The sequence below is a fragment of the Electrophorus electricus genome, chromosome 17 (genome assembly GCF_041902795.1).
Source record: "Electrophorus electricus isolate QZ-2024a chromosome 17, ASM4190279v1, whole genome shotgun sequence".
In the NCBI taxonomy this organism is placed as follows: Eukaryota; Metazoa; Chordata; class Actinopteri; order Gymnotiformes; family Gymnotidae; genus Electrophorus; species Electrophorus electricus.
In genome coordinates, this window is record NC_137513.1 from 6,472,250 (window position 1) to 6,499,903 (window position 27,654).

At 44.8% G+C, this 27,654-nt stretch overlaps 1 protein-coding gene across 2 annotated transcripts in view; it reads right to left on the minus strand.

Moving 5' to 3' along the window:
- The window catches only part of nova2 (NOVA alternative splicing regulator 2), a 44,853-nt gene extending 17,842 nt beyond the window's left edge, over positions 1–27,011 (minus strand). For both annotated transcript variants that reach the window (XM_027005813.3, XM_081699647.1), the window contains exons 1-2: positions 26,179–27,011; positions 19,236–19,379 (exon numbers count right to left, since the gene is read on the minus strand). In XM_027005813.3, the coding sequence (XP_026861614.3) occupies positions 19,236–19,379; positions 26,179–26,335 (301 nt within the window). In that variant the 5' untranslated portion in view covers positions 26,336–27,011. The remainder of the gene's footprint in view (positions 1–19,235; positions 19,380–26,178) is intronic.
- Between the last annotated feature and the right edge of the window lie 643 nt (positions 27,012–27,654).

Genomic DNA, 27,654 nt, shown 5'->3' on the forward strand with positions numbered 1-27,654 from the left:
CTCTCCAAAACCTAATGTTTCGCAATGTTACCAGCAAAGTTTATTGCACTTTAATAACATTCATCCTCCTGTAAAGTGCTCTTCCACACTCATTTTTTAAAAAACCTTGCTGTGTATGATTAGACAGGATAGTCCTGGTTTTGTGTTAAGACTCACTAATCTTCCAAATGTTTCCAGAGGGCACAGACAGATGGGTATGCAGCATGTACTTGTTCTTATTTGTTTTTGGAGTTGTCAGATGCCATGATGTAACACATTTGCCTTATATACAATCTTATACCATCAACCATCACCAAAGAAATGTACATCACCTTGGATGACAATACATTTTCTTTGCTGAGATTACATATTATTGGCCTAACCATTATGGTCTGGTGTACCAATATTTATAGGACAGCACACCACATGACCTTTCAAAGATAATATTGCTGGCTGACAAATCCCTTTGTTAAATCCTTTTAAGCAGTCAAGTCTTTAAATATGATTGATAGTTCATTGTTATAGTGACTAAAGATCCGGGGTTAGAGCATCTGGATCTAAGTACATATGTACTGGACTTACGAAAGCAGCTGCAATAACAGTTGTCTAGCAGTGCTACTATTTTCGGCAGTCTATTCACAGACAGTCTTCTATTAGACGCCCAGAAGTCTCCATGTTTAATTAATTCTGATATGATATCAGCTGTCAACTCACATTCTTGAAGGGCACCAGGAGTGTGCCCACATGGAACACACAAAGGGTAAAGTTCTGTATGTACATTACTCCACAAAATTGCCAAGATTTAGGTTTTTTAGTGCAGGTGAAGAAGAATCAGTGAGCGCCCTCTAGGCATACTGCATTTCACCGTGGGAGGCAGAGCCAGGAAGGTAACGCAATGTCACCCACACAACCCAAAGTCATGTCTCACGACATGCGGTTAAGGGCGAGGGCGTTCACATCCTAGAATCAAAACAATAAAATCCAGAGACGAGAGAGACAGACTGACAGAGAAAGTAGAGAGCGAGAGAGGTGGACAAAGAGAGAGAGTAAGAGAGAGAGAGTAGCTACCAGACTGATCCTGAGCCAGGATTCAGTCTGTCTTTTGGCTCCTGGGAGGGTGGGATGCAAATCAGGCCTTATCGGCACAGTGCAGTAAGGGCTTCCGTCTTCCTTGTGCATACCATTGTTTTTGTGGAGTGAATGTGATTGGGCCAGGTCCCACACGGCTCCATGAAGCTCTATAAATACACCAAAATGAAGGAATATCAGGCTCATGGTTCATTTTGGGAGGGGGGCGGCTGAGAAAAGAAAGCTTTACTGAGCTCCCGACAGCTGGTGGCCCAAGAGTAATCTGGGATGGACCAATCAGGGAGGCAGATTATTAGAGCACAGATCACTACTGCCTTGGCAGCAAGATCAGAGGGGGTTAGCCTGTAAAGGGACACCAGTTCAACAGCATGCAACGTCTATGCACTACATCACAGCCAAACTTTTGCTCAGTCACTTCGTATTAGTGTCAGTTGTATTCAAATGTGTTTTAACATAACGGTCCCAGCAGTCGTCAATGGCAAAAGCGATTCAATAAACATAAACCACTGTACCATTACAGTGGTCAGCAAGTTAGGGCACAAGGCAATGTTCAGTTAGGGCACATCACAGTGATGTGCAGACAGGCGACTACACAGGAACTTGGCAGGCAACGATGAATGTGTTGTATGATGGCTCTGGGGGAGTGCGGGAAGTTTGGTCTTGGCGGGGGGCACCACAAGTTTAGCAGGCAGCCTCCTTCCCTGTAGAGGAAAGTGTCATATTGTGATAAACATTTAAGTTACTATTCCATGCTGTGGACCAAGCAGTATGGCCAGTTGGCCCAAGGCACTGCCTCCACATACACACAGACACACACACACACACAGAGACACAGACACACACACACACACACACACACAGACTCACACACACAGCAGCTGGGGACGAGGAAAGCCCTTGGAAACGTGCTCAGGCCAGCACGAGTGAGAGCCTACTGGGTGAGCGGTGGTCGTAAAACTGAACAACAGAGATGGGGCTTGTGGCTTAGGTTTAGTTTGGCATTTCTGCAGAGATGGCCTACAATTGTAATCTCCAGCAGAATCTGATGCACAGGAGTGTGCCATTAGGGAGTAACATCTGCTCACCAGCACTGCCTGCAATTTTATGGCCCAACAAAGGAAGGTGTCAGCCGTGGAACACCCTGCCACCACAGGCTCATGGGCTAAATTTTTTTATGGAATTTTGTGGCTAATTCGATGGGTCATACATTCCTCTATCCCTGTCACAGGATGGAGCTTGTCCTGACATGTCTGGCTCCTAAGATCCTTCACATGCATTCTCATGTTAAAATAATGGGACATCCGTTATAAGGAACACATCTTAGAGGAAAAGAATAAAGAGTATGTTTGCCACTGTTTGGAAGTTGAAAGACCAGCTTACTTGCAAAGAAGATAGAAAACGGCGTATCTGAAGTGATTAAACTACTTATGTAGTAGTCAGAATGTTGCTGGTTCAAGCCCCACCACTGCTAAATTACCATTGTTGCACCCCTGAGTAAAGCCCTCAACTGCTCAAGCTGTATTCAGTCAGTATTGCAAGTTGCTTTGGATAAATGTGTCAGCCAAATGCTATCAATGTAAATCATTTAGTGTGGACTTGTAGAGGACTGCACATCCAACAACCTTAGTTTACGCCTGCAAATGGTGTGACTACAATGTTGTTTTTGAATTACAAAGTTTAATAGAAGCAGAACAGAGATCCAAGCTTAAACAAAGTCACCAAGAATTCTGGAAGATCACTATACTGGCTGTACAATAATTCTTTTTTTGCATTCTGTTTTGCTGTATTGTAGGTCAGCACAACAGGCTAGCCCCCATACACTGTGATCCTAAAGCTTGTCCCTGGGGAGAGACAATGGCTGTTATTTGAAAAGTGCTGATCACAAGACATCCCAGTGTGCTCAGAGAGGCAGGGAAGGCAGATCGATCCAGTAACTGACAGGACACCGTGCCAATAGAAATAACTGCAAGCTCAATAACCAATTACATTGCTTTGCGCAGCATAACGAATGAGAGCAGTTGTTGGGTCCAAGAGAAGAGCTGAGGACACAGAGCATGAGGGCCTTCCAGGAAACATGGTCCCCATACCATAGCTGCATACGTGAGCGTGTTTTGGCCTTTCCTTGATTGGCTCCTTCAGAGTATTCCCAGTGAAACCCAAGAGAGCGTTGGAACACATAAGCCTGCCCATGGACATGATTACAGATGTTTCCTGGCTTTAGGTTTGAGAGAGAGAGAGAGAGAGAGAGAGAGAGAGAGAGAGAGAGAGAGTGAAAGTGAGAGTGAGAGTGTGAGAGAGAGTGAAAGAGGGGATGGGGTTGAAAATAAATTTAAAAAAATACAAAAAAAAAACCTTGGTGACTTGTATTTTCCTGCTGGTCAGTTGAAGTCTCACAGGAGCCCTGGCCTCCACTGAGAGAGGGACCAGAGACAACTGGGACAGCAGGCAGAAAGTCATTATCCATCAGGACACCTGGGTCCAACTAGAGAGTGTGTGTGTGTGTGTGTGTGTGTGTGTGTGTATGGGCGGGTGTATATATGTCATGCGTGAGTTTGGGTGTTCAGGAGGGGCTCTCCAGACCCACAACACAGCCTGATCACCACAGCAACTGGCAGACCCCCTGAAAATATTGTGGGGCAGCTGCCGATGATGTAATGTGTTTTTATTTAAAGCAGATCAGCAGCATGCGGGGCAGTGGCGGTGAGCATGCATCGCATGTGCTTATGTCATTATGTCAGGGAAATTTTGTGTGTCTTGAGTCGTGTAGTTGAGCTTCCAGCACACCTTCAGCTGCTGACACGACAGTTGCAGATGTAGACGATTGCTTTGTTCGAGCTGCTCTGAGCTCTGATTCAAGAGAGGAGAAAAGCATGGCCTTTAGGTTTCCTGAAAGGAGCAGAAAGCAGCAAGAAAGTGGTGGAGGAACCTCTCAAAAGAATAACAAAAGACTTGGAAGATAGGGTGAATTCCTCCTCAGTGATGTCACTCTTTTTGAGGGTTTGCTCCACCCTCACCCTCCCCAACTTCCCCTCACTCTAACCCTAGCCCGAGCACCCCACCACAAAGGCCTTGATATAAAGGCTATGCCCCCTCCCACCTCCCTCTCAACTCTAGAGAGATGTCGCCATGGTTACAGGGCCTATGGCGGTAAACAGCTGAAGGACCATGACTTGGCTTTTACCTTCTCCTATGCTCGCGTGCTCTCTCTCACCCTCCGAAAACCTTCTTTCACACTCCTCTGAGATCTTTCAGTAGAGAGAAGGAGTGGGAGAGAGAGATTGGATGAAGAGATATCAAATGCAACGAGGTACGGAAAGGGTAGTGACGTGGAAGAAGGGAGACAGATAAAGAGGGAAATGAGCATGTGTACAGCAGAGATACGTGCTGAAAAGAAGTTTTTTTTATCTTTCTAAATACTGGGGAAAATAGGTGTAACATTACTTAGTGTAAAAAAGGGGGAACAACAGGGAGCTTTAAACTGGCTTGCCAGGTGCCTCATGTACTCTCAGATGATTAAGCCAGTTATACTTCTTGAAAGTATATTTTTTGCTTGCATTAGCGCAATGCCCAGAAGTGATGGGTGAAGTGGAATGTAATTAGAATGTGAGGCTTATTCGGTATCTTCTAATCCAATCACGTTACTTGCCTCATACCTGTTAAAGAGCTGCAATAAGTGCAATGCCTAAACACAAAAATGGAGTAGACAAGGAAGTGGTGAGGACAATTCACTGAAGAGGAGCACTAGAGGTGCTTGTGCATGAGGTGTGAGCCAGGCATGAGCAAACGTTTGAAACAGCCCTAGTACAGTATATTCCATTACTCTACTCAACCATGGGGGATTAGGTGTTGAGCCATATGTTATAAATGATGCCTGCTCTATAACTGTTAGTAATCATATCCTTTTACTGCCATAGGGTGTCATACCTATGTATGTCAAGTCCATTAGCCCATGACCCCCTTTAATTGTTGAGCTTTTGCTTAATGCGTTTGGTTGGTGGCTAACACCTTTGTCAGAGTAGAAAGTAGTGCTGGGTTCTGGCCTGTGCTCACTGGACGTCCGAATGCAATGTCTTAAATATTCATGAAAACAGCAACACCTTGCCTCAGGCTGCCTCCTGTATATGGACCTCACATTTCTCGGCATCCACCCTCACACCCTTGTGCACCTCACATTCCACAAAGTGTGAAATGAACAAAGCACACAGAAGCAGCCTTGAAGTCCTGCAGCCACGAGAACAGGACTCAGGAGTTAACACCAAGGTCCAGTGCCGAGACAAATTTGAAGAGACCTTCGAACTGACAGTTCCAGATGAACTATTAAGTACTGTGAGACTTCTTAAATCTAAACACCATGCAAACTGGAAACCCAGCGTAGAAATGCAGCCTGAGTCACGTGGAACTGTGAACATGTTTGCAGCTCTGGCTTCTGCAGCATGTTCGTCCATGTGCTTATGTGCCCTACTAATGGCCTTCTCTGGCCTGCATGAGCACAGAAAGGACATGTAGAACCCAAAGATACTGAAAGCATTTGCTCGTTGTTAGAGGGAGCCTTACTTTATGACCAGTGAATGCACTTCTTAAGTGTTTTCAAGTATTCGGCAAAATACTACAATACTATGGCTTCAGACCAGCCCTCCACATGCAAGTGTAGTGTGTGCTTTAAGCAAAACAGCCCAGTGTGTTCATGCATACTATATGCTATCCAATTGAAATGTGCTAATATCACATACATTTACCTGCACCAGACATAGATAATGCATGCCCTCTATTTTTCTAAGATTCCCTCTCAAGTCTCATCTCAGTGAACACTGAAAGACACAGTATGCCTGCCCTAATGTACAAATGCATAAATCCACATGCAGGCATACCCACTTACTTTATGCACACCATCTCACAACCCCTACCCCATTTGCGGTCTCTGAAGGCCTTTAGGGTAACTGGACCTGGTGTGAATTCTTGGTCAGCACAGATGATTCCATCAGTGACTGATGGCTATCTGGCATTAGGCTGAGGGGCATAGGAGGTGGAGCCAACCCCCCATCCCCCAGCCTCCACTATCCCATCATCCCCTGTGGGGGCGCTCAGGCGACCTAATTAAGATCCTTCCCTGCTCTCCACTCCTTCCTCTGTCCTTAGTATGAATAATGAAGCAGCCTCTACAATGACTGCAGAATGACAGAAATAAATATGTGTGTGTGTGTGTGTGTTTGTATGTGTTTGCGTGCGTGTGTGTGTTTGTATGTGTTTGCGTGTGTGTGTGTTTGTATGTGTTTGTGTGTGTGTGTGTGTGTGTGTGTGTGTGTGTGTGTGTGTGTGTGTGTGTGTGCGTGTGCGCGTGTGCGTGTGTGTGTGTGTGTGCACAGAGAGAGCAGGACAGAGGAAAGAACATGCTGAGATTCTCTCTTCACACTACCTGCCTCCACAGCTGGGCTGCTCCTCTGGGGTGCTCGGACCCCTGCTAACAGCGATCACACTTGGCATGCGTCTGCTGCGGTCTGGGTTTGCTCCGGAGAAACACCTCAGTGTTCCCCCCCACAGGTGACTGTTGTCAGACCCTACAAATTACCACAGACTCATCTACAGGAACCCTTCCAAAAAAAAAAACAACCCAAAAAATGGCTGTCTGATATACAAATGTGGCATCAGTGGACTTGCAAATGTGATGTTGCCCAATAGATTCATATCTATTCATATTCATATTAAAACATTTTACCTGCTATTAATATGTCACCTTGAATTTCCTAAGAAGTGCTTTCTCCCAACCTTCTGATGTTGATATCCAGTTAGTAGAAAACCAAAGGTAATTAGCACAGACTGAGACACAGTACATCAAAGTATTTTCTGCTTACAGTATCTGGTGTCCATACAATGTTTTGGTAAGACTTAGTTAAGAGCAAAACAAATCAGTTTGGACAGTTCTAGTATTTTAAGAGTAATATCTTACTCTTTTTTGGTGTGGAATTAAACTTTTAAATAGAAAAATCCACACTGTCACCTTTTTTGAAACTAAAAAGAAATAGCCAGTTGCTAATTACTTTGAAAGGCATCCACTCTGTTAGGGCTATTATGCAATCAAATGTTAATACTAAGATCCTTTTGTTCAAGGCAATGACTCAGGTGAGCCATGTATCTGCTGATTGTACAGAGCGTAGGGAAGCAGGAAACACAGCACTTGTGTAGAAATGACAGTTGTGTTTGGCTGAGCTATTGCTGAACACTGATGTGCATTCGAAATGGCAGCGACCTTTTCCCGGGTGAGTATGGGCCTGACATTCCTGCTCATGAGAAGATCTCTGTAGCCAGGACTATGGGGTGTTGGCTGGTGGTGGGGGTACGGGCTGAAGCGCTATCCCCTGCCACGTAAAATCCTCCTCTATGCTTTCCCTTCTCTGTCCTCAGCTCGTTGAGGGCATCTCCCTACGGTGGTGTTGGGTTCCACACAAGTGCTCGGAGCCCAACAAACACCTGTCCCCCCTTGCCTGCAGTCTGTCAAAGTTGTCTAAACACTGCCAGTCTGGAGGACTGCCAGATTCAAACGGATTGTACTAACCCCTCTTACCCCTGAGAAAAGCCCTAACCACCACATCCCCCAAGGCCCCCAGCCCCGTGCGCCCTCTCACTTCCTAAGAAGTCCAGGGTTGCACTGACTGCAGAAAGATGTCTCCGTCTGAGCGCCGGTCCGCAGGCAGTGAGTCATTTGCATGGGTCTGCGTGCGGGAGCCAGGCCGGCAGAGAGAGCTAGCTCAGAGCTTTGGCTCTTTATCACAACCCTGCAGAACCTACAGCCCTTAAGCCTACTTTTCCATTTACAGTCTCCACTTTCATCTCTAAAGTTGTCCCCCTGCTCCAGCCCCAAGGACACCACCCCATCAGTGTTTCTGGATCTCACCCACCAAAACTCTCTCTAACTGACCCGAGACCAACAGATCTGGATCCACAGTGGGGGTTGTCTGTGATTTTCTGTTATTATTGTTGTTTTTTGGGGAACAGGGTATGTTCAAGGTATCCTCAGATTGAAACCATGCTTGCTTTCAAAATTGGTATTAATCACCTCTGCTTCTCCTCCAGCAACCTTATCCATGGTGACAGGAGAATGCTTGCCGTTTTACATCATGCACAAAATCTGTTCCCGATTTTGTACAGCTGGAATTCCAGTGAGGCAAAGGGCTCTGGAGCCAAACGAGGCCTGAAAGCCCAGTCTACAAGCCGCTCTCCCGTCTAGCTCTGCACGCACAAGCAACACACAAAACATGCACCGGACCTCCAGCACACGCACACGCATAAAAACAGCCCCTTCCACACATAGCATCTACATTGTCTTAATGCATGAGGGAGGAGTGTCTGTATGATATAGCACAGGAGTGTCAGAGAGCCATGCAGTTGTTACAGCTTTCCTGCCATGACAACGTAGACTTGTGAGGCAGAGGGACAGTCGTTCTTCTGCCTGTTCTCTAGGCCCATGAGGGAAACCGCTGAGTTGTGCAAGGCTTACCATTTGGATCTATCTCTTTTAGCCTGACCTAGGTAAATCCACAGCCCATGTATGAAAGAACACCATCATCTCTGTATGTCAAGAGTAGTTTCATTCCAGAATGTCTGCCAAAAGGCATGTGCTATCGTCCTCGCCTGGGCAGGAAGCTACATACTAAGGGGGTCATGACATGCCGCTCCAAGCAAGGAAGATTCCCACTTGAGACCGTGCAGAGGTATTTCTTTCTTTTCCTTGATGTGTGTATAGGAGTCTTTTCAGCAGTGAAACTTGGCCTTTCTTCTGTTTCCTGGGATTTGGCGGCGAGCATGCAGAGGGAGCCATACAACGCCCGCCGCAGCACTGGAAGGCGCTGGGCACTTAGCGACAAAAGGGCTTCTGAGAAGCCGCCTTCTCTGGGCTGCACCTGCCCTGCGTGGGAGAGGGAGGTGAAACCGGGCCTGAAAGGGGGGCTGAAAGCGGCGATTGTGATGTCTGTGATGCACGTGTGGCCCGCTGTCTATCCCCCCCTCCGCCCCCGCACCCTAGTCCAAGGACCAGTACAAACGGCAGTCATTACAGGAGGGGGAAGGAGAGCCTTTAACTCAAAGCCACCTCTCTTCACGTCCCCTGTCCGCATTTGCGTTTCTCATCCTGCTTCCTTGTTCTCTTGCTCTAATCTGGAAGGGCTCTAGTTTAAAGGGGTGTGCTGGAGGGTTTTGGGGGCATTTGAAGGAATCAATGATGACTGGGTAAGAAAATAGTAATTAGCAATCAGCAAAATAGCAATTAGCAATCTCCTTTGTGTCTGTGGTTTCACATGGCTAAAAGGGCAGAATCATATAGCTTAGGAGAAGCATGCTGAAATTTGTAAAGACTTTGAACCCACCACAAAATATTTGCCACAAATATAAGTTCTATGCACTAATGTCACGAATGGCCACCCTCCTGGCATCCCTATTGTCATGGTTTCCCTGTCTTCTGTTTTCCTGCACTCCATGGTTCCATGCCTTAGTTTCATTTTTTCCGCCCCTCGTTTGATTTTCCACACCTGTCCCTCGTTAAGTTCATGTATTTAAACCATGTCTTGTTCCCTGTGTTTTTGCTGGTCTTTGAATTATTGTATGTGGTTAGTTCATTGCGTTTGCATGTTTATTCTTATGGTGGTTTCTTTGTACTCTGTGTCTTTGTGTTCAGCTAGACTCCGTGTTTCCTAGTTTATGTTATAGCCTGCTCCCCTGTTTGCTTCTGTGTATTTACTTCTAGCCTCTGCGTTTTGTTACTCGTGTGTCCTAGCCCTCGTCCCGTTTAATCATGTATCCCCGTGCTCTCCGTGTTGGCTCTTTGACCCTGGACTGCTTTAACGACTCTGATTCTGGATTTGCCCCAATTAAATCTCGCTCCTCTCCACACATGCGTCTGCCTCCTTACCGCTCCCCATTACAACTAATGACTACAAAAAACAGACATCATCTATAGTAGCAAGCTTCTACTAGTTTATACAAACTTCATACCAGCTTCATTCACTTTATGTTTATACATTCTACATCACAATCCATTTCCTTTCTTCTTTGCCACTGACCTGCACCCCTCTTTTCACAATCGCTGCACAGCACAAGAGGTAAAACATAGTATCAAATATCAATGGGCATTAACTCTCTCCTGTTCTCCTCTTAAATAACTCTAATCATGTGATTGAGGCCTCTCTGACCTCACTGGAACAGCAGCTGTGTGGCCTGGATCTTGCTGCCAGCCTACACACTCCCACTGCCCTGACATCCAGCCCCACAAAAGCAACTGGAAACTGTAATACTCATGGCAGTTCTTATCTACTGAATCTAATAGGTGTCTTACACAAGGGTGCTCATGCATTCAGTGGGGAGAATGTAATTAATTTCTCTCAAGCCTATATGAAGCGTATGCATATTCAACTGTGGCATGGCTGTGGGGTCAAAGATAATTAGCAGTGGCCAATCCGTTGCAATTAAAGCAAGTGCCCAGGCTGTGTGTTGAAGGGGACGTTCCGACAGCTGATGGCTTTGTCAAGCAAAGAAGACATGAATCATCAGAGCTTGGCAGACAAGATGAGGAATATGGGTGATGTGTACGTGTGTGTTTGTGTACGTGTGTGCGTATGTGTGTGTGTGTGTGTGTGTGCAAGAGACAGAAAGACAGAGCAAGTGTGAGACAAAGAGTTAGGGGGTCATTCAATGGGGGATTAGAGAAATTGGGAGTAGGTGGGGGTTATGGGGGGGAGCAGGAGGCAGCTGCAAACTCTCTTTTGGGGAGCTGGGGGGGGGGGGGGGCACAGAGGGGGAGCTTTGTCCACTGTGCAAGAAGGCTGGGTCTTCTCCAAAAGGAACCCTCCGTCTGCACTCAAAGCCACTCATTGTGACTGCGCACCACTCTCTGTTTTAAAGAGAAAGGTGGCCCCCTGCACAACACAATGCAGCCCTCCATTGTTTAGAACCACATCAGGGGGGTTTTCTCCCTTAAATCCCAAACCTCCAGGCACAAACGCTAAATTGCGCTGGGCCAAGATATAGCCATGATGTGGTTCTGCACTTAGAGACTCATCAGGCAATGGGAGGGGTCCACTACAGTACACGCACGTGCCAAGTGTCATCGTTTTGAATCTGCAATCAGAGAAGAGAAGAGTGCTCGATGTCTCTGCATCCTGTGATTGGTTATCTAAGCTCAGGCCAGAAAAAGGCGACCAGATGGCCTGATTAGCATAGGAGTATTTGATTTTCATCAAAGCTTATGGTCACGTAATTATTCCGCATTCAAAGAATAATGTGCACATTAAGGCTGCTGTCGGATGACCTGTCACCTCGTGCCCCATGCTTCTCAGCTGAAGTTTGCATAAGGGCTGAAATATTCTAGTAACACACCGGGTACCAAAGATTTAAGAGCCAAATAAATATCAAAATTCCAATATACGTTCAATATACATATTGAACTGTATAGGTATATACTTGTGAATGCATTCACTACATCTTTTGTAAACTGTGTATATTAAAATTCCTTTGAATCAGTGATTTTGGACATTTCACTATCAATATCCAGGCCTAGTGTTTTTTTTACAGCGTCACTGCCAGTTTTGCTTTACTGTCTTTTTAAAACAGTCTCCATGACCAGCAGGACAATCACCACTGGGTCCTTCCTCTCTCCCTCTGTTCCACGGCAGGAGCTTCAAAATGGAGGCTGCCCTCTGACTGACTGTGAGGGGGCAGGGCCCAACCGGCGTGCCATAGCACACGGCTCCTCCCACATCTGAGTGCGACAGCCGCACGCCACCTCAGCCGGATTCCGTGGGGGAGGTGAGGATACGGAGGTGCGAGACGCCATCGTCACCTCACCCCCCCACTCTCTGCTGCTCCCCCCCCAGGTCTCCATCTGCCTGGCGGAGCAGGGATGACGGGAGGAGAGACGGTGGGGGACCTCTGGGACAAGTGGGGTGGGGGTGGGGGTGGGGGGGGACCTCCTGCCTCTAGAGACATCACTTCAGTTCTCATCTCCGGGGCGACCGAGTGTGCGGCAAACAAAGCCGGCTTTGTCTCAGGGGAGGGAGAGGCGTGGACGGGCGGGAGTGGCTTTGAGCTCCTGTGACGGGGCCGGCCGCAAAACCTCCGCTGCCGTTCCGCGCCCAGTCTGGAATGAGCGTTCACAGGATGGGTAGCAACCACTACATGATTAAAGTTGCTCTCTTATTAGGCCATAATCACCTCACTGTTATCACACCACTTATGACCAGACATAGCATAGCACACCTGAGACCAGTGTCTTGTAGAGTGTTGACATGGAAGCGAAAGTCAAATCATGCTGACCTAACATGTGCGCATGTGTTTGCACACGTGTATGTGTGTGTGTGTGTGTGTGTGTGTGTGTGTGTGTGTGTGTGTGTGTGTGTGTGTGTGTGTGTGTGTGTGTGACTCTCTCCATGCAACGGAGGAGGTCCTGATATCACTGATACAGTCTATCTCCAACTGCATTGTAGCAGAAAATGCAAACACTGAACAATGAGAGTACATTTTCTCTCCTGTACATTTAATAGTAATGGCAATGCCAAATTATAATAAGTGACATTCCTACGTATGGCAAGAAATAGGTTACAGTAAACAATATTTTAAAAGCTGCTTTTAAATAAAGCTGAATGATGCAGACAGAATTAATGAAATGGGACTCAAGTGAAACCACTGTTAATGAGCTGGCTACATTAAAATGGACAAAAAGTGCATAATAAATGTTGAATCATATGCTCACTGCTTGACTACAGCAATGGTAATGTAATTATTAATTTATATAGTTAAATTTAGACATATTTCAAATTTTATGAAATTAACATTCCATATGACATTTAACAGCCCTAGCGTGCTCAAGATCTTGGTATAGCCTATAATATATGAATTCATAAATAAAATTGGTCAAGCCCCCGGACTGTGCGCACAGAAGGGGGTCTGGCCAGATTTGCTGATGAGCTCATGAGGAAATGCAGAGTGATGAGGGAGAGAGCAAGATGGGGGTGCATGTCTCCTGGAGGTGTAGTTATCAACTCTTTTCTGCTGACAGAGAGCGAGATAAAGATACCGCAACTGTCCTGGTTATGTAACACATCAGAAATTTCTGAAGCCCAGGACACCATTTTACGTAAGGACTCTCATTGTGAGCACACTGGTTTACTACTCCATTACAGAGCACACCACAGAGATTGTGTGCAATTGCTATATACATACTGTATAGCACCGCAATCAAAATTTTAATTTTTCCTTGTGGAATTCCCACAGTGCATTATTAACCTCACTAAATTTCTCCTGCTGCTCTCTCTCTTTCTCTCTCTCTCTCTCACACACACACACACACACACACACACACACACACCTCCTGAGGCAGATGGGAGGCTAGCCTGTTTACCCTCCCCCCACTTTGAAGGAACTGTGCGGTCAACAATGTCAAAGGCTCTATTGTCATTAAGAGTGGCCCAGCACACTTTATTGTCCTGGACGGTTAGACCAGTCATTGACCATTCAAACAACTGGATATTCAATCACTTTCTGCCTTCCTCTGTCATTCCTTCTTTCTTTCCTTACCTCCACCTCTTTGTCCTAGGAAAACCATGCCATTGATGTGCACAGCTTAGTGTACTCTCACACAAAAGGACATTACAACATTATATTAAACATAGCAGTGACTCATTGATGATTTTATGTTCACATACACACAAACACACACACACACACACACACACACACACACACACACACACACACACACACACACACAGATGGAATGATGTCTAAAGCTTGTGGTGGTGAGCTCACTCTTCTCTGGCGAAGTAGAGAAGACAGCACAGCTGTCCAGAACCTTTGTCATGCATAGTACAAAGAAGGGATTCAGGCACTTCTATTTTTGAAGCTCGGCACGCAAAATTGGCCCGAAGTCCCCCTGTCAGCCTCCCACCCCCCAAGAGCGGCATAGATGGCAGGGAACTGCCATATCCAAGCCCCGAGGAGAGCCGCGGGAGCAGACGACTTCCCATCCATAGCTCCCAGTTCTCTCCTCGTCTGGACCCGTGACTGCAGCTCATCTGGCTTTTGCGCTATCTTTAAATTTAAAAGCAGTGCTAAATGTGTTGCGGCTAAGGAAAACAATTACTGCATAACACAGGTGAAACGCTCGTGTCATAGATTTGTGTTGTGCTTATAAAATGCAGGTGAAAAGGCAACCCATTGCTGTTGCATGTGAAAGTCACCCTGTCATCTGAAGATTCATCTGAACGGAGCTGAGCTGAGTGCCTGGGTTGCAGCACAGTGTGAATTATCAAAATGACTTGGGGAGGGAAGCAGCTGGAGAAAAGGAAGAAAGAGATGAAAATCTCAGGCAAAATTACAGGGAGTAGATTGAGTCTCTCACTCTCGCGCTCTCGCTCTCTCTTTCTTTCTCTCTCTCTGGTGCATTAAGCCACAATCTCATTTCAAGGAGTGAGTGCTCTTCACTGCCGCAGAACGGATCAATAGTATTTGTATTGTGGGCACGTCAGGAAGGAGCTCAGCCAAAGCTTGGGGAGGGGAGGTGTTGGCCAAAGAACGAGGTATCACTCAACTTTCCACAATTGATCTATGGGGTAAATTTGCGTCACTGTATTTATGGCAGGTCCCACTGTGGCCTTTTATTTTAATCGACTAAAAAGCGCCGTGTAAGATCTACAAAAGTACAGAACCCGTGAGACCACAGGACCTGAAGTGGGGCATGGATAGTCAAAGAAAGCCATGGAAAGATGTGAATGACAATAGCTAAAGACATCAAACATCAAATTCAAATGATCACCCCCAAAACCAATTACAGTTACAAGCCCTACAGACAGAAATACCCAGCGCCCGTGAGATGCTAACTCAAAAAAGTGCTAGCATGGTCCCTCGTGTCAGTGTAGATGACATGCTCATGCAGTTATTGCTCTTAGCTCCACCACTAGTGTTCCCTCTGCACAGGCCCCATCTTCCAGACAAACCAGGCAGTGGGCTGCCCCGCGCCGCCTGACTCCTCCATAAGGTCGGGAGAAACACAGGTCTCAGGCACGGACTGGCACTGAGAGCACGGCTGGCCCTGCAGGGGGAACCGCGCATGACGTTGCGCGCATGGGAACGAACACAAAGCCCTGGGAGTTAAAGGGAGCTCGCCTCTCCTTCAGCGCTCTCGTCACCCCCATCTTCTAGGACAATGTGGCTTTTACACACCCCAGTGAGAATAATACTCAGCTAACGTGAGGCCTGTGTGGGTGACTCTTTGTGCTGGGGAGACTCAGACAGAACTGATTCCAGGGTTTCACACCGGTTTAAACACATTCTACTGGTCTGATGAAAATATTGGACATGCAGTTTAAAAGCTCTATCACAGTTACACTGTAAAATCTAATTAGTTGGGCTTACTCAGCTACCCTTATTTATTTTGCCCTTAGCTAGATTTATTTCTTTCGGTATGTTGGGCAAATATTAGCACAAAACACCAACTAAATAAACTAAAGGTACACTTCAAGAAGTCATTTGCCATAAATAATTTTGGTACAATCAACTAAGGATTTTTTTCAACATCTTGGAAATTCAGGATTCTCTTAATCTGTTAGTCTCCACTAGTCAGTGGCATCACAGCCACTGACAAGTACCCCACTAATTACTGGAACAAGTATCTTTTTTGGAAATTGATAACATCTAATAATGATGATTGAATCACTCTGTTGTTACAGATGCAGCAGCAGACAAAAGAACCTCATATCTCTGCAGCACACAGGAGGCCAAGTGATCTGGGATGAAACCAGAACAGTTCTGGGTAAATCCAAGAGAAAGAGAAAGGTGAAAAACCATCAAACATGCAAGACACTAATTTCCATGCATAATATTGCAGCTTTTCATCCTACAGTCAAAAAGCTTAAGCCCTAAGAAGATTACGGGGGAGAAATCAACAATGTCGATAATGCGTGGGGGAGGGATGGTGAGTGACACTATGTGTGTGTGTGTGTGTGTGTGTGTGTGTGTGTGTGTGTGTGTGTGTGTGTGTGTGTGTGTGTGTGTATGTATGTATGGGTGGGGGTGGAGCACTAGCCACTGCCGGGGTATTAACTATTGAAAACTGCAATCGTGGTGCAGGATTAAGACAAAGCTTTATTACTGTGCCATGCACTGTTCAAAGGCACGGGCACTGGACTCAGGATTGGGGACTGAAATAAATACAGGACTGCTCAGCAAGGGCCCAGTCTCCATTCGGCTTTAAGGAAATGGATGATGCAACAGCTCGCTCATTTGGCTCTACTCAAGTCAGGTGTAGCAGTGGCTGCGTACGAGACTCATCAGGCATGAACACTGTTTTAGGAATACCCTTAATTAGTCAGTTAGCTAAGAATTTATTTTCATTTATTTGTATCACATTTTGTTCATTTTCCACGGTAAATTTAGGTGGCGGACGCTGAAATACTTTGATGCAATAAGCGGCACTGTCACTCACACGTAAATTATTGCCACACTAACAAGGAAGAAAATGCCAGTTCAATAATGTATGCTAATGTCCTCTCCTAAGTCAGCATGTGATTTGTAATATTACTGTAAGGAGTACCTGCAGTGCCCTTCGTCTTGTGTGATCTCAACGGGGATTTGTGCTGTCTGACTGTGCCTACTTCCTGCTCCTCTAAATCTAGCTCCCCCCAGGCCTATATGATGATAAAAGCTATATCAACATCAGTAAACAGTTTGGCTTAAAAGCCCTCTCTCAGTAATGAGTTTTTTCATAGCCATACATGTTTTCACAAATGCTTTTATATTTGGCGGTGTTAATGGCGCTGGCGTGTTTTTTTAGCAGACAGACAAAATAAAAGTGTTATATGTTGTGACATCAGTAAGTTTTCTAACAACCAGTAGGGCTTGTGGATGCATGTTGCTTGTGCCCTGGATCTGCAGTGTTAGCTAGTAAACAATAGAAAGTGAAACCAATATGCCTGCTCCATGAGCTGACCAACTCAGGCTACAGTCCATCAAGTCTGGAAATGATTAAGGATTTTAAGCCTGAGGGGCGATGCCTATCTTAAATTAGTAAACACAAATACCTATGTCAGCCAAAACTATCGAAAAAATAGTCCTTGAACAAATAACAACCAGGAAATAACAACCTGGGGATGCCATATCATGACAGCAAATTAGTGTTGCCACGCTAGTGCTTGTCGGCCATCATCATGCAGCCAAAGAGCTGATCAGCAGATACTCCTGCCTGACACAGTGGTCTACAAAAAGCAGCAAACACCTCTGTCTCCAGTGTCAGTGAGAATCACTCTGTCTTCCTTTCTCCCATTCATTCACTCCCTCACTCCCTTACTCACTCCTTCACTCACTCACTTTCTCACATGTCTCACTCCCTCCCTCACTTACTCACTCTCATACTCTCTCACTCACCCCTTCACTCACTAGCATACTCTCACTCACTCACTTACATACTTTCTCACTTACTCCCCCACTTACTCACTCACTCATTCCCTCACTCACTTTCTTACTGACTGACTCACTTCAGTCAGTCATGCACCACAGCATCTCATTCCAAAACATAATGCCAAAAATATAAACAGAAGCTTTCTATTTCTGAAACACATTTTTTTAGTTGTAGAGTGTTTTATTTTTTTCAGACATTTCATGGCATTTTGGCAAATTATGATTCGTTTTGTAGTTATTTTCGATATCCTCTTTTCTTTTACCTTCACTGAAAATCTTCTGTAAGTTGTACATGAAACATTCCCTGCATAATTAATGTTTTCATCCCAAATGCTGTCATGATAATTATCTTTGACCATATCATGCAGTTATATCACTTTTTTGGTTGCCTTTGCAAGTTAGGGGAGAGTATCTCACAGAAGCAAGGTCACTGTAAAATATGGCTGTCGTTTTCCAGCAAACCTTGCAGGGCCTATATTTGGAGAGAAGGCATCTAATATATCTTTTCTCCTGCAGTAATGAATGCTGGCCAGTCTGGAGGCCAATACTGCTGTGGCCAGCTAATTGCCTCTGAATTAAATGCTGCTGTGGCACATGCCCAAGATGAAGTAAGAAGAGAGTCTGTGGCGGAGGGAAGTGGGCCTTCTGTTAAAAGGTTTCAAACCAGCCTAGATCAGGCGTGCCGGTCACCACTCCTCCTCCACCCTGGAGGCAGCACAGCAGGTGGATCTTTTGACTTGTAATCAAGGAAAAGCTCGCACTCATTTCCATACAGATGCCCCCTTCACGACAGAGGAAGACCCCTCCCTACACCTCAACACAGAGCTCCCTGCCAACAGACCACCATCACGTGCCATCACGTCCATCATCCCCTTGCGAAAATGCCTCCCTGTCCTTGTGCTGCCCTCCGCTGCTCTCTCTCTTGCCTTCCCTCCCTCTCTCTTTCCATAATTCATTAGGTACTTCAACAACGGCACTGTAAACACTGGAGCATTAGAACAGTGAAAGCTGGCAAAGCCCTCGAAAAGGGAGTAGGACTGGGCTTTGTTTCGAGGTGTCTCGCATCTGGCATCCGCCGTAACTGGCTGCCGCTTGAAGCTCGGAGGGTCCCGGGAGGAAGAGGGACAGAGGTGCCCTGTTAGTTGCGCCAGCCATGGGAGGACGAACAGGGTGCACAAAGCTCTTTTAAGCGTGAGCCCAGAAGCCCCCTGCTAGTCCTCACTTCCTCCCAGAAACATCCCAAAGACACTTAGCCTGCCAAAAAAGTGTCTATTCTCCACAGAAGAACCCATAGATATACAGAGCACAATGCACATATCACTGAAGTGTTCCAGGATCTAGAATGAGTGAACCTTCTATGTTCTGGTATAGCTTTCTTTTTCTTTACTACAGTCTATCTGCTTGCCTGTCCCCTCTTGATCTGCCACGCTGTGCAACCTGGAGCCTTGATAAAGGCCATGTGTGGTGGCCACATGCCCAAAGGTGACGTCCTCCCATATGACTCTCACTGAAGATGAGGCCGGGTGCCTCTAGGAAGGAAGACCAGACTGTAGCACCTTAGTTTAGACTATGGATGATGCACCTTTTTTAAACACTTAAGGAAAATAGCCAGTGTGTTTTTGCTTCACTGTGTGACTGGTGAAATAATAGAATACCTGAGCAAAGAAGAGAAAAGAACATTGGAGGGGGGCTCACAGGCTCCATACATGGCAATTTCACATTTTGAGACTCACCTGGGTAGAAGTCTTTGGATTTGGACAGCTTGATGGTGGCACCCGTCTCTTTCTGTAACTGTACGATGGTCTGACCACCCTTGCCAATAATGGAGCCTGCAGCATAGCTGGGAATCAGCACCTTCAAGAAGTACTCGCCTTCTTCTGGGGAAAGGAAAGACAGGACCAAAATAAGACTTCGCTACCTAACCAAAACTTTAAGGGGATCTTACCCCAGATACAGTGGTGGATGCAGGTACCATATATTTAAACTGATATGAATTCAAAAAGTCAAACACTCTTAAAAGGCATATTGGGAAAAATGAAAAAAATGAAAAAATGAAAAAAGGCTGAGCCCAGGTACACTAGTAACCTAAACTGCTTTCCAGCCTTCTCCTAAAGAACCCTCATTCTCAAAAAATGTTTTGCTTATTTGTTTTGTTTTGTTTTGTTTTTGACTCATTTCAATGCTCAAACATTTTTATGGCTTGTATGGTCCAATCATCATGATCAGAGCTACAGCAACCGAACACGACCCAAAGGCACCACTGCTTGTGTAATATCACATATAACAGAGGTCTTTAATCACTTTGGGCATGAAGGATTACTTGAGCACTGATGTGCAAGTGTAGTGACAAAAGGCTATTTGCACAGGCCCAGAAAAGATGGCAAGGAGTGAGGTGGAGCTGTACCTGCCTCCCTGTTTATCCAGGTCAGCAGAGCCACAGCACTCGCAGTGCTTTGACTTTAACATGACATTGTATCCACTCTCCTCCGCCGCTCGGGTACACACCTAATATTCCTCCACAATTAATCCGTGTCGGCTCCCAGAAGACGGGTGCTTCAGATTGGTTTGGAATTCTGGAGGAGCGATTTATCATCCACAACCACTCTGGAGGACAGTCTAAACTATACAGCCAAATGACGCCAGCCATGAAAAAACAAAACAAAAAAAAAAACAGTAACTATACAATTAATTACCAGGCACAGCTGAAGAAAGAGTGCCAACAAGGCAACAATGGAAATGAACACACGAGGGCACAGCGAGTCTGGGTTGGGAGAAAAGTGGCAAACGTAATACTGCTTAAGCAGTAATCGCTAGCACCTGGGAAAGTTGGGAAGGATTTTGGAAAAGATGCTCTGTCTCAACAGGGTCAGAGGTATACACTATAGGGCTTAAAAAGGGTTCCTGGGTTTAGCATAACACACTTCTAATTGGCTAGGTTTAACAGTCTCTTAATTATCCAATCTTCTTGTTTTAATCTCATTAGAATTTTCAGGCTGTTCACACTATCACTGTGTGGCAAGATTAGTCTGTGCAGACCTTAGATTAAAAACGAAAGTGCCACTATTGTCCCTGGATTTGACTGAGTCCATTATACTGCAAGGATGAAGGAGAATGAATTTGCAGGTCCTGTTTTTGTTTCATTGCCTGGAATGCTAGTATTTTATTAGTATTTTGTTTTGATATATATTGCAGTGCAAATTCAAACATCTATAAAACTGCGCAAGTACACGCTTTCTGCAGTGACCCAGATTCCCCACAGAGCCAAGACTGCCCTCCTTTTGATTTGGATGTGTCTAATTTTAACCACCCCTGATTAATATAGCAGGGGGTTCATAAATAATGTGTATCCTGCGTTTATAAGTATTCTATCTTCAAAAAAATGTCTAAGAAAGAAGACTTCGGCACATGTTTGGTATGCAGCTGATTGACTGTTGTCGAACAGACTGCCGATCTATTGATTGCTGCTGGAAGAGCTGCTTGGGAAATGGGGAACAAGCGTTTGACAAACACGGACCAATGATCATCACTTGCATGCAATTTCTCACCAAAGACTTAAATGCAGTAATAGGGTATAACAGACCAGTGTAGAATAAAAACATCAGATGTACATGTCAGCATCACAACCTACAAGGTCACCTTTATGCCTGTTTTTTATCGGACATTATGAAGGCTGATATGATCCGACTGGTGTAGATATCAAATATAAAAACCTGCCTGACCTATCCTCAGCTCTCGCTGAGTTAAATAAAAACAAAAACTTCAAAGAATCTCATGGCATTTTGTGGAAATTACTTAATCTTCACAAAAATCAATTAAAAAACTATACCATAAAAAAACAAAAATCAACAACCTGGTCTAATAATATATCTAGATATCTACAATTTCAAAATTCTACAATTATACGATGTATTAATTCTGCCCATGAATCAAATACTGCAATCAACAAATTGTACTCCTCCGGGTATCCTTTTTGATTTGTCATCTGGCAATCTTAAAATAAATCTGCTGGTCATCCAGTGTGTTCAGCTAAAACAGGTAACAGGTGGATGATAGTGGCTGCAGCAGGCTGTTGGTAAGAGAAGAGAGCCACACTGCCCTGCAGGTCCAGCAGAGTGCCAGACCCCTCTGGGGCATAGCGCTCCGACCAGCAATGTGCCTCGCAGGATTTCCCAGGGTATTTCCAGGTAGAACGGCTTAATTTTCTGGCAAATGTGGAATATATTTGGCCTGGATCTCTGCTACCAGAGGGACTTAGTGTCCCCCAATTCCAATTCAGTGTAAACAGAGGGCAATGACTCGGCAGTCCAGGTTTCAGCAGGAACAAAGCTATTTCCTGTCACTTGCCAGCACAGTGCCCAGTCTAGAAAATATCAACACACCCCTTCACCCCCATCATGTCATGTGCTACAGTGTTATCGAGGGAAGTGTGTGTGTGTGTGTGTGTGTGTGTGAGTGTGTGTGTGAGTGTGTGTGTGAGTGTGTGTATGTGTGTGTGTGTGTGTGTGTGAGTGTGTGTGTGTGTGTATGTGAGTGTGTGTGTGTGAGTGTGTGTGAGTGTGTGTGTGTGAGTGTGTGTGTGTGAGTGTGTGTGTGTGTGTGTGTGAGTGTGTGTGTATATATATATATAAAACCCAGACTTGCACCCCAAACATGCAACTGTGTAAAGAAAACAAGAATGAACAATATACTTTAATTCTAAGTGCCATAAGCACCTTTTTCCCTTACACTTACATTCCCTCTTAAACCTTTTTGACTGTGTGTTCATTTGTATTTGTACATAGGTCACAACATAAACCAAATGGGTATCATGCATTAACTGGCATGTGTAAACAAAGTTGCTGGTTGCTAGGGGCTCTCTAGACACGGGATGCCCAGAATAGGCGGCATCAGGCTGGGGATTGAAGGTTCCAATCCTAGGATCTTGTGTCGGGAGTCGTATAGGACAGCAAGCCAGGCCACAGCTAGAGGGCAACAGGGGCAAATATGGTTCCTTTAAGATACATAAGAAAGAGCAAGGGAACAGACTCTGGTTGCATTCTGTGTTTCTTGTTTGTCATATTAGCCAGGTGGCTGGTAACAATGGTATCACTGCTTCTTCAGCGGGTAGGACAATTCTACTTGCTTGAGGCAGCATTTCATCAAAGCTATTTTAAAATTCATTTGTGATCATCCACAAGGCGAAGTGCATCTAAACTGAGAAAAAATGGACACAATGGGTCTGCCCCATAAACTGCCTGACCAAAATATAGAAGCTCACGCTAACTCCTTCTCCCTACACCGTAAAGAAAGTGCGAAGGGTTGCATGTTTTGCACTGGCACAGAAAATGGCGTGAAGGGAGGACTGAATTGACTCCTTTCGTGTCGCTCTTTTCATTGTTCTCATCCATATTCATCGAGCGCCCCATGCCCCATTCCGTCGCAGGCAAGCAGACAGAGGCAATCTCGCTGTCCAATCCTGCACCACCTTTTCTGAGAGCACCGCCCACCCATAGCCCCCTGCCCATCAGGAGATTTTTTTTTTGCTTTGACGCAGTGCTTTAAAAAAGGAGAAGAAGAAGAGGAAGAAGCAGCGCCCTCTTTATGTTGAAAGCGTTAAGAGATCAATAGGTAGCCAGGGCAGTTGTTGCCAAGGTAATTGTGGACCTGGCCACCACCGATGGGCGAGACGGAGGTGGACTGGCGAGGAGAGGGGAGGCCAACATGGCACACGTGGGCAGAAGGAGGTGGACTGGCAGGGAGAGGGGAGGTCAACGTGATACACGTGAGCAGTGTTCAACAAGGCTGCTGAGAGAGCAGGAGGGGAGATTGGGAGGTAAAAGGGTGAATGCCTTACACCCTAAGCCAAGATCTGCAGAACACAGCACACGCAATACAAAACTACAGTTTTCCCAGGATGGGAGGTCTGGCTAGCCACGCAGAGATATTAGTGTCACCGTACAACACCTCTCTTTCAGTGAAGTGGGCCAGAGTGAGGAAGCAGCTATTTGTGCTCCATGTAAATGTCTTAGGGCGATGGTGTGGGGGGGGGGTATCTTCAACCACAGCTGGCAAATCATGTTTATGTAAGACTGTCTTTTGAGAAAGCTCCTCAGCTTATTCACTAAACAGGAGACACTCCATTCTCTCTGCCTTTCTCACACGAGGAGGAGGATGGTAGCTAGGTACTTGAGTAGGTTAGAGCAGAGAGAGCTACATAGCTATCAGTTAATAAAATGGAAAAAGAAATCAGTTATAGACCAGCTAAAATCCCTATCATCTACCTTTGCTGCACCACCACCCCCCGGCGACAAACCTGCAATAAACCCCCACAAACACACCCACACACACACACACACCCACACACAGACACTTTATCTGGCCCATTTTCCATAAGAGGGTCACAGTCCCCTCACACTTCTCACCAAGGACATCTGCATCCCCTACAACAGTGTCGACAAGCCTGCTGCTCTGCCAGTGCTTCCATTTACAAAATGACCACGTTCTATCTTATGGATCACATTATATCTCAAGGCACAGGTCATGGAAAATGAGAAAAGGTTTATGGTGGTGATGGGGCTAAAATAACACTCCTCTTCTAATGACATCTTGGCAAGCAAATTAGTCTTCATTTTTAGTCAGCTCAGTCTCACAATGTACGAAAGAGTTTTTACCAGGCACCATTTAATGTGTGACATCATGATTTTTCAGTTGCTGATTCTTTTATGGATAGATAAGTGCTACTAATTATTTCTACAAAACAATGTATTTCCATATAACCAAACACTTATGGATATTTGTTTATTTAACCTTTTATTACAAGATCATCAAATTGATCAATTATACGATCTTAAGTAACAGCGAATGCTCTGTATAAGTGGGTAATTTCTGGATATGACTATGAAGCACATATACCACTTTCAATCTGTAAGGTGCAATAACAGCATCCTGCAATAACTGTGCTATTCCTGACTTGAAATTTTATTGTATTGTAAAATTGTATTCCTTATAAAAGGTCAAACTGAAGTAACAGTTTTTTTCTTTAAATACAAGTTCAGTCAACATAATACAGTTTTTCTATCCTGTCCTTACTAAATAAATGTAATACACACAAGGCTATTGCTACTTCCCGCATTAAAAATTTAAAGAAACATTTTACAAATGGATCACACAGCTACATATCTATGAAAGACAACACATACTAATAACTGATTTATTAAAAGTGAATTAATTAAAAATACTGCCATTCTTTATTTTTTCCTTGTTACTGAATTATCCAATTTAAAATTATGCAATATTTCTGTTAGTATCTGTGTTATAATGCTTTTAAATCTTGAATATTTCAGCTCACTGTTGTTTACTTGTTGATGTAGTTTTTGAAAACACCCATTCACCATACTGCCCATTTTTAGAGTCTAAAACCAGCAGAAAATTAAGTCTCAGTTTAAACGAGGCAACTCTGATATTAAAGCTTTTCATCAACATATTTACTGCTGGTGAATGTAACAGTCTGCCTATTTAATGAATTTGCTGTGCTATTCTGAAGGACACTAAGCTATGGGTATGCTGATCACTAACAGATCATCTCTGGGTCTAGGGGTGCTCTTGCCATCATAACAGCCATTTCATTTGGGCAAATGGATGGTGTTTGTGTATAATGCCTCCCACGGGCGCAGCATGTTTTTTTTCTGATTGGCAATGCGTAATGCTTTCTCCATGATTCCTTCGTATGTAAACACCAGGCAAGAGACGAATGTGCAGTTTTGTAGTTGCATGCTGTTTTTTGTTGGTAACGCTCATTCTATAAGGTAAATACCATCTTATATGACGGGGTGTGGAAGGCAAAGATTGTACACAGCAGACTATGGTGATATAATTGAATCGTGTTGCATCGAACTACAGCAACTATAGGGAAACTGAACTTGAGTGCGATGGTCCGAAATGTCTACACACATTTAGCGCGATGCTGACAGTGTAGCCTAGTGACAGATTAGTGGGTTGGCACGCCAGTTTGTACAGGACGGGGCTGCATGATCCAGGCCATTTTTCCTATTTTGTAATTGCATACACCATACATAGTGACCATGTCTACTACTCTTAGAGTTTGGCGCAGTGCTCGAGCAAAAACAATAATGATCTTCATCCAACTGTTCGATGTTCCACAGTACAGTTTCGCTAAATCGGAAGCACCGGTTCGTAATGCAAGGTCATCTGCGGTGATGCCAAGGATGCGGGCGCGTGCACATGCATGAACCATGTTTTCTATTGTTTTCCTCCTGTCCATTGCCTTGGGTAAATTCATCCGCTGTTTTTTTTTTAAACCATGTTTATCCGGAGCAAAGACTGATTAAAAAGTACATCGCAACGAATATGTTTTAAACCGTCCTTCCCTGACATATCGCCACCAGGCTAGGCTACAGATGGTCGCAGCCATCACTAACATCAAAGGCCACTGTTATTATAAAATGGACGCACATATATGTTACATATCCGGTTTCACGTTGGAGTGTTTAATTACTCTATAACTTTTGTTTTCATGCTCTGGATCAACATAATATTTTCAAAAGGCCATGAGACGCACCGATTAGAAAATACAAATCAACCTGCGATTCCTGCCATTACGCCATCGTTACTCCACCTCACCACTGATATTATAACGCCACACAGTTCAAAGTCACATTAGCATTTTTATATTCTTACCTCCTGTGTTTGTGCGTTTGGTGCTGCTAGCCTCCGTCGGAGTCTCCAGCGGTCTTTTGCGGGAATCCGGGGGATCCGACTCCATGTGCGGCTGTTGATTGTGATGGTGCGGATTCGAGAAAATCCCGTTTTGCTGCACTGCCCCGCCGGCCATCATTTTCTTATATACACTGACTCACCTACGTTTATCCTTCTTGTAATGTATTAAAATAACCTATCTGTAATTCTGTGACTACGATAAATCGAAATATGGGGTGCGCCGACTCAACCGTGTCGTTCGTTTCAATGTACGGACCCCAGGGCGCGCTAACCTCCTTCCAAACACTGGCAAAACCACACCGAGTGCTAGTAGTAGTTTGTATTTGCAAACGATTGGCAGGATTAAAGAGTCACATCAATATTCAGGGACCAGATTATGTTCTGTCAGGCTTCCCAGAAAAGAAAGGTGCTGGGGAAATTTTCTTCAGTTGTGGCTCAAGCGGTTAATTCCTTCCTATGAAGCACTGTCTTCTGGGATGGCGCTCTCCTCATGGATATAGACCCAACGGTCAGTAAAATAAGTATCAAAAATATTTTTAAATGGTTAGACGAAAAATTAGTCGAATAAATAATGGAAAAAGAAAAGAGGTAAAACAAAAAAATACTATGTTTAAATCGGTCCTTGGGTTGTGCATGAACGTAGCCTACACTGCGGTTCGAAGTTCGAGGGCTGGGGTTAGATATGTCAAAAGAGTCCAGAGAACAGAATGCAGTGTCTGGACACAAGCTTTTCAGAGATGCGTTTTTTTGTGTCGTCTGACTGGAAGATGCTGCAGTCTCGCGTTCAGAGCATCTTTGCGCTTACTGTTGGAGCACGGAGTATCGTGTGACGTCACACGGATCACTGTCAAATGTGGATAAAAAACACCTCCCCCCTCAAGATGTGATTGGACGTGTCTAGCTTTCTCCGGTCAAACGAAGTGAGCGTCGCATGATAATGAGAGGGGAGGTGGCCAAACGCGGGAGCGTCGTTGTGAGACGGGCACACTGGCGTAAAAACAGGCGAGACCCTGGCAATAACTGCAAAACTCATAAAACTCATAAAATAACCAGCGCAAGTCATATACATTGCTTGACTGAAAATGCAGCGCAACACCGCTACTAAAAATATTCCAGAACGCAAACACTGGGTACTGAGGTGTCGTTAGAATTTAAATATGACGACCCCTTTGCCTTGTTTTATTTAAAGCCTATGCATTTTTTTAGTTAATATTTTTTTGTATTTTTTTATAGGGTGTCATTTCTTCGGAAATTTCAAGACAATTATTCCATTCATTGTTTTGAGAAAATATAAAACCATGTTTGGGCACTGAGTGCTTCATTGGTAAGGAAACATATTAACCCTTTCTCTATCGTTTAAATACAATTGGACATGGACAAGTGCAGGTCTGTGATGTTAAAATTTGTATAATGTATAACTATATAACAAAATAACAC